This window comes from Apium graveolens, chromosome 5, assembly GCF_009905375.1.
Source record: "Apium graveolens cultivar Ventura chromosome 5, ASM990537v1, whole genome shotgun sequence".
Taxonomy (NCBI): domain Eukaryota; kingdom Viridiplantae; phylum Streptophyta; class Magnoliopsida; order Apiales; family Apiaceae; genus Apium; species Apium graveolens.
Genome location: NC_133651.1, coordinates 192,298,416 through 192,305,864, shown reverse-complemented (window position 1 = coordinate 192,305,864; position 7,449 = coordinate 192,298,416). Strand labels below are relative to the sequence as shown.

Genomic DNA, 7,449 nt, shown 5'->3' with positions numbered 1-7,449 from the left:
TTCAAATTTACTGGTTTTTCAGAGGACAAGTTGGATTGTGAATTGAGGAGGAGGACACTGACTATATTTGAGAATACAGAGACGGGCTACTAATGACATGACATTTCTCACCCGTACCAATTATGTAGTGACACTTGTTGATATGCCACATGTATTTTATTAAGGTTAATCTTTGACGATCGCTACTAGTTTGTAAACTTATACTACCTCCATCCCATCAAATTTTATATATTTAATATTTACACGCATTTCGAGATTTATATAAAATATAATTTTAAATTTTTTTTTTTTGAATAAAAATTTAAATATAAAACTTTTATTCGGGGAAATAATATTTAAAAAAATATTATAGAGTTATATTTTAAATGAGTATTGAAAAGCGTGTTAAAAATGTTAAAAAGTAATATATAAAATTTAATGAAAGAGAGGGAGTATTAACAAGTGATGTATATATTGTGGCGATGCATATAAAAAAAGTAGAAAAATTAGCTTCTCCTCCTAGGACTAGGAAACGTGAAGATTACCCTAATTTTTTGGTAAGTTGGGCTGTTTGAGAGGTCCTGCAGATAGCAACAGACATCTAACAACTGTGTCCTAGCCTTTCCATAATAATCAATAATGTGGTGATACATGGCGCATAATCGTCAACCTATATAAATTGTGTTGTTTGGAACTACAATCAGGTGCACCGTAATGTACCGTAATCACAGAGTTCCAAGACAGGAGACTCGTGCTGCACTTGAAAAGAATAACAAATCATTAAAATCTACACCGAGTAAAATATCCAGGGGCATACAATGAATGGGTGTCACATCGATGAATCAAGGCGAGTCGACGAATCTTCCGCTAGTCGAATAGTCGACAAAAAAATACTATATTTTTTATAAATTAAGAATACAATATACACACACACAAACATATGTATATATATTATGTATTTTAGATTTTTAAGTTCCAAGTTCAACTCCTTCCCCAATGTTATTTTTCAGATTCTAAGAAAATAAGAATCCGACACTTGGAGAAAACGATGAAAAAGCTAGAAGAATTAACAAATAATAACAAAAAAAAGTACTTGCAATCATCTGGAATATGTAACAATTGCTCAATAACAATTGTCTAATACAACTGTGATGTGAGGTGATAGATGTGAGGTGATAGTGCATCATGCAAAAAAATTTATGCATAGAAAATGAATACATTCTGCAGCTCGACTAGTCGACCGATTAGTGGAACAGGCGACCGAAATATCGACATTCAGCTAGTCGCCATTCGGTCATCACTTAGTCGACTAGTCGCATTCCGTCATCGCTTAGTCGACTAGTCGGCCACTAGTCGACCGAAAATGACAACCATGATACAATGTTCAGAATTTAGAAAGGGGAAAGGAAGATGACTAATCAAAGCTTAGAACATAAATATCTAGATGGGGGAGTCATTAGATCTCATATTGTGCTTCTTTCTATTTCCTTCCACGATTCTTTGAAATTCTTTTTCACTGGCCTCGATCAAACGCTTGACAGTGTCAAATGTAGTCAGCCTAATGCTGCAATGCAAATAAATTCAAAAGTTACTAAATAAAGTTATATTAGTTCACATCTTCAACCAGTTGATATATAAAAAAAACTAACACTAGCTAAGTAGATGTACATTGCAACACAGCCCTTGTTAACTTATGAAATGACCAGAAACTACATTAAAGTGATACAGCTTGTTATGAAAGATATATTAATGCATAATTTAGAGATAAATGAACTATATTATCACAATGCCCGACACCGTTAGTTACTAGATACAACTATAATTTGCTTTGTTTAATTTGTGTCCCGCGAATTTATGTTCCGATTCAACGTAACAGGAAATATTACAATCAGACGAAGTACTTTCAAGACAAGGTGGTAGAGTATAGGCAAAGAGTGTGACCTGCTGTTTGGTAATGTTTTCAATGCATTTGGTACAAACCCCCTGTACAATCCAACCAAGCCATCACGTTCCACAATACCTTCACCAAAAGATCCACGAAATATGAACATTATCTTTATTTCATAATTAAACGATCTTAGTTGTTGATTTAGTGGTACAAACATATATCATCTACTTACCCTTAGATAACCATTCACCTAATATCGAGTTACCTGGAATGGCATCAAAAATTGTCTCATAAGGTGTACCCTTCATTTGCATCTGTCTTCTAACCGTGTCCAAGGGATAGCATGTGAGTGTGGCTATAGTAGCAGAAATCAGGGCTGTTATAAGTGATGCCTCTGTTCTCTTTTGAAGCTTTTCAGGAAAAGATTTTTTAACCCTATTATTTCAACAAAATAATAATTTTAGAAGTTGAAGTCTAAAGACAGAAAAAGCAAAACTTGTCTGACATAGAAGTGCGAAGGGAATCATCAACTACTCACAAGTCAAAAACGCAAAAGTTCACGGCAATATACGGGGCTATGCTAATAAGAGAAGGACCAAGACCCTTGTAGAATGATGAAATTCCTTCGTCTCTTAGCATGTTTACAGCAACCTGATACCAATACAAAAAAGTTATCTTTCTACAGCACTATTCTTTTCATTCAGATCATTAAGTAACTATTCTGACCTCTGTCATTGTTCGATAACCTGGCTCAACTGCTAACCTTAACCTGAGCACATCTAGCGGGTAGGTAACCTTTGAAGAGAGAGTCAAACAGTACGTGCAAATACAGACACATAAAAAACATTAAATGAAAGTCAAAGTTTCAAGTGGCTTTAAAATATCTTTCTGCATATACACTTCCACTCACAAGAAACACTTAAGGACAGGTATCGAGTTAAAAATCCATGGTTTAGATAAACCAATTTATACTTATAACATGCTCTTCTGCTATATAACTTACAAAAGTTGAAGTCATGCCAGCACAAGCACCTGCTGCTAGTCTTCCAATGACGGAGAGTTCACCATCTTTTCCTTTGAAAAGTTTCTGGGATTTATAGTAAGATTGAGAACATCATCGGTGGTAAATTACTCATTCTAAATGCATTTCATACAGTTAATAGTAATTCCCCAAGAGTGGTTCAGCAGTACCTTGTATGTTTCATAAGCAAACAATTGGACAGCACTATAAGGAATGATCCGTATCACCTATAAAATTAAAAGAACTCAAAACCAATCAAAAAATAACACTGGTTAACCACAACTTTTGCACGTACAAACAAAGAAAACATGTAAAGTATCTGATAACAAATCTAAATATTGATGCTTTTGACCTGAGGAAGATTGCCTTTCCAGTATCCTTTTAGTCCTTCTTCCTTCCCTATTAATGTTATAGCCTGCCATATATATCATGGGAGATGAAATCACTAAACATGTCGTACTTATACAAAGAGATGTATTCTAAATTGCAGTGCAAAGTCAAGAGGACCAGATAAGGGACGTGAGAGTCACATAAGTTTGTCATTAGTACAGCAAAAAATGTAAAACAACAATAATAAATTATGGAATCAAAAAACTCCAAGCGTTACTATTTAACGATTTGATATGTATATTACTTAAATACCTATAATTCTATTATTTAAGCTCCATCATATCATGAATAGTTATATAATTTACATATTAAATTGGAGCTCAAATGACAACACTTGGAGCTTATTTATCATTTCCCTAAACTAGCTGTACCCCTAAATTTGAACTGTGAAGAGAAGATAACAAGCCACATGACAAAACAAAGAGAAGAAAACAGCTAACTTTTCTATCAGATACGAGATTGGAAAAATAAAATAACTCCAGGTACACACTCATAAAACAACAACAAAAATTCCCCTTATCAGATAGTTAAGTTTGTTATAAGAGATCCGGTGCAAGTGAACTAAATATGACTAACAATGCTTCAGCAATGAGTAAGTGTAGTACAATTAGAAGCAATTAGAGTAAATGCAAATGTACCTCGATAAATCCAATTGCCTTCTTAGCGGTCTCTTGCCCAGCTCGCAGTCCATGGGTCTAGAAATAACGATCAATGTACATGATTAAAAAAATCATAGGACTTCCTCAAGAGATTGATTGATATTAAAAATTACAGTACAAGGTAGTGCACATAAATAATTAAACTGAGTAAGATCAAAGACAGGAGTCGAGCGTCCAAAAGTATAATAAGTACACATTATCTACAACCCTGAATAACAAAAATGATGAATATTGAATTACAAAATAAGGATTAAAAATAAATAAAATTACGAGAAACGAAATGTAAGTACCTGCATAAGAAGCTTGACACGATCGAGAGGAGCGGTAACGGATTTAGCAACAGCGCCGGCAACAGCGCCGGCAGCAAAGAGCGAAACGCCTTTAGGAACCAAAGTGACAATTGCAAGTGGATGCTTCAAAAACTGAGCACTAGTTGGCGCGAAATCAATGTGGTGTTTATTATTATCCATACAAGAACCGAAATTACAACTAGTACTGAAACTGCCAAAACTGACACTGCCACTTATGTTTTTGTTTAGGTTGTTGAGATTAGTGTGTGTAGAGGAGAGTGTGAGATCGGGGATTTCGCACCAAATCAGTACGGCTCGCTCTTGTTTACTGCTGGGCGGCGGCTTCATCGGGACGATTCACTGGTGTTTCGGGGTTTGGTACCACCCACCTGATTTATTGTGTTTATTTTCCTTGTCCAAATCCAAATTGCCCCCCCCCTGCCTATGCCTGCAAAATACCGTGGCTATAAAATTAATATCAAAAATAGTTAGAAAATGATATTTCTCATGTTAAAGGTCTCAAAAATCTTATAGATTCCCCGCTCCATCCGGTATTGAACTAATTTTCTGAATTCGAACTTTTGAGCAGTCTAGAAGTTTAGTAAATTTATTAAAAAAAAGCTTTTCACCATATATATAAATCAATTGTACATGTAATTTCTGAATACATTATGATTACATAATTATTAGTTAAATAATTTTTTCTATTAACTCCATTTTGTCACAATATTATATATCTTACCGCTATGTTTAACATCTTATCGATATCAATGATAAATGACGGAATGTTCATACATTCCATGTTGAGTTGTTAAGATTTAACGGTAGATATATATTTGTTATGGATAAAAACTTAGGTTATATTAACTGTTGTATTTATTACTAAGTTTCGGGAGTTCAAGGCCTTTAATGGCTGCTCTCGTGTTTCGTAACTTAACTATGTCTTTACGAGATGCCTACGTATCTCCGTGAGTTAGAGAATCAAGCCAAAATGTAGTTCTGATTTGTGGGGGTTTGACCCCTTATATAGGCGTTGGGAGTCCTTGAATTGGACTAGATCTAGGAGACTTAGTGGACAAGTCTCAGAATTAGAATGGACTTTGGAGTCCCAGAAAGTAGGAAACTGATTCCTTATCCTATTAGATCCCTTGGAGGCTAATCTACAAGGATCTATGCCCTCTATAGGACTCATCTTAATAGCTGATTTATCCTTTATTAATTAATTACGAAATTAATTAATATTCAGGGTTTTGAGCCCCTCCAACTGGGCCTAGCTATCAGCCCAATTCTGATTAATGTGATATTAATTTCATACTCAGGGTTTATTTTATTCCCTATCATTTCCCCCCAACTTCTGGGAAACCGTAAAAAGATTTCGCAGAAGTTAAGTTTATTTGTTCTCTTACAGGGTGTTGTTTTCGCGTAAAGTGTGGAGTGACCTACATGTTTACAACGACTTGCCTAGTATGTGGCTTCGGGGTTGCTGTAGAACTTCCCCGTTATTCTCCCTTACCTTTCATTCCTATTACTTAGGAATTTATCTGGTATTTTTCCCTTAATTTCTGGGTTTCACAGGAAATTTTTCTTAATTTTCAGGAATTTTTCCCTTAATTGTGGGATTTTTTCTTAATTTTTAGGAATTTTCCCTAATTCTGAGTTTTTTTCTATTTTTCTAACTCAAAATGTATCAGGAGGTATGCAAAATCGATCAGGATTCCTGATCGAAATCAATCAGGATCCTGATCGAACTAGCTGCCAACTTATCCCTCTAGTCGATGGAATTTTGACCAGGAATCCTGATCGAAATCAATCAGGATCCTGATCGAATTAAGTATATTCTTGACAGTGAGGTCTGAGGTGGAATAGGTTAGGAATCCTGATCGAAATCGATCAGGAATCTGATCGAATTGAACATGCTTCTGCCTTTTTGTTCGAATGAAAATTCGATCAGGAATTTATCTTTTTTCGATCAGGGCTTTGATCGAACTAAGTGACTTTTTACTCCTTTAATCGAATAAAATTTTGATCACAATTCTTCCTTTTTCGATCAGGACTCTAATCGAACTAAGTGATATTTTACCCTTGTAATCGAGAAATTTCGATCACAGTACTCCTTTCTTTCGATCAGGACTCTGATCGAACTAAGTGATTTTTTACCCCTGTAATCGAATGAAATTTCGATCACAGTACTTCCTTCTTTCGATCAGGACTCTGATCAAACTAAGTGATTTTTTACCCCTGTAATTTAATGAAATTTTGATCACAGTACTTCCTTTTTTCGATCAGGACTTTGATCGAATAATTTCTTCAAAATTCTGGTCGATTTTTGACCTTTTTGTTTCTTTTCCTGTTTCTAGAATGTCCCTGAAGCTTCCCTGTTAGTGGGCTTTTCTCAAATTGGGCCTTGCCTTATGGGCTCTAGGCGCTTCGTATCTCGAGGTTTTCGGCCATAAAAGAGAAGTGAAAAGTGAGAATTCTCATTTCACTTCTCATTTCTCAAACTTCTCAAGTTTTTCTGTAGTTCCTTCCCTGAGAAAGGCGATTTCCGGCGATCTCAGTCACCGCAGCTCCACCATCTTCAAACTTTTTCTGGGTTTCAAGCCTTCATCCCAAGAACATCAATGGCGGATCGCGATCTAGTTCGACTGGAAAAGATGAATTCTTCCAAGAGAGTTACTGTAATTCAAATCCAATCTCCCTTTACTTCTCTCATTGATATGATAAATTCTAGAGGCGATGAATATCCCTCTTTATCTGATTTAGATTCATACAATAATGATAACACATTTCACGAGTTTGAGGGTAGAATTGAGGCTTTTAACACCATGTATAAACTTCCTCCCCACCTTAGGATTACCCCGACTGCCCCTGGGGATCAGACGTGTAATTGGGAGGGTGATACACTATTTATTTATCGAGGAGCCCTAACCGCAGGTCTTAGGTTCCCATTCCACGAATTCATTCCTCGTCTGCTCGTAAGTGTAGAAATAAACCCATGTCAGCTCCCTCCTAACGCATAGAGGAATATTATCTGTTTTATGGTTCTATGTCTTAGGAATAAATTTTCCCTTTCCGCTGTTGTCTTTAGGAAAATTTTCCAGTTTTATAATAGTTCTTTATCTCATCCGGGCTGGGTTTTAATACGTCAATGGCCCAAAATTCCCCACATTTTTTATGATAACTCCATAGTTGAGAATAACCTCAAGTGGAGAGATGAGTTTG

The 7,449-nt window shown here is 35.6% G+C and overlaps 1 protein-coding gene across 2 annotated transcripts; it reads right to left on the bottom strand.

The window, feature by feature from the left end:
- Window positions 1-1,053: 1,053 nt before the first annotated feature.
- Window positions 1,054-4,750, bottom strand: LOC141724677 (thylakoid ADP,ATP carrier protein, chloroplastic-like). 2 transcript variants are annotated; one of them, XM_074526904.1, is made up of 10 exons: window positions 4,228-4,750; window positions 3,917-3,973; window positions 3,241-3,303; window positions 3,059-3,115; window positions 2,871-2,954; window positions 2,594-2,662; window positions 2,406-2,518; window positions 2,100-2,302; window positions 1,921-1,999; window positions 1,054-1,543 (listed from the first exon to the last, which is right to left on the bottom strand). In XM_074526904.1, exons 1-10 carry the CDS (start codon window positions 4,573-4,575, stop codon window positions 1,420-1,422), a joined length of 1,197 nt encoding a protein of 398 aa, XP_074383005.1. In that variant the 5' UTR covers window positions 4,576-4,750; the 3' UTR covers window positions 1,054-1,419. The 2 variants fall into 2 exon arrangements, with proteins under 2 accessions (XP_074383005.1, XP_074383006.1); XM_074526905.1 differs by having other exon boundaries at window positions 2,133-2,302; window positions 4,228-4,742.
- Window positions 4,751-7,449: the final 2,699 nt, after the last annotated feature.

Coding starts and splice junctions, on each gene's coding strand:
- LOC141724677 (XM_074526904.1), bottom strand. CDS start 4,575: ATGAAGCCGCCGCCCAGCAGTAAACAAGAGCGAGCCGTACTGATTTGG. Junction 3,974..4,227: donor GTGTCAAGCTTCTTATGCAG/GTACTTACATTT, acceptor CGTTATTTCTAG/ACCCATGGACTGCGAGCTGG. Junction 2,000..2,099: donor AGGTGAATGGTTATCTAAGG/GTAAGTAGATGA, acceptor CTTTTGGTGAAG/GTATTGTGGAACGTGATGGC.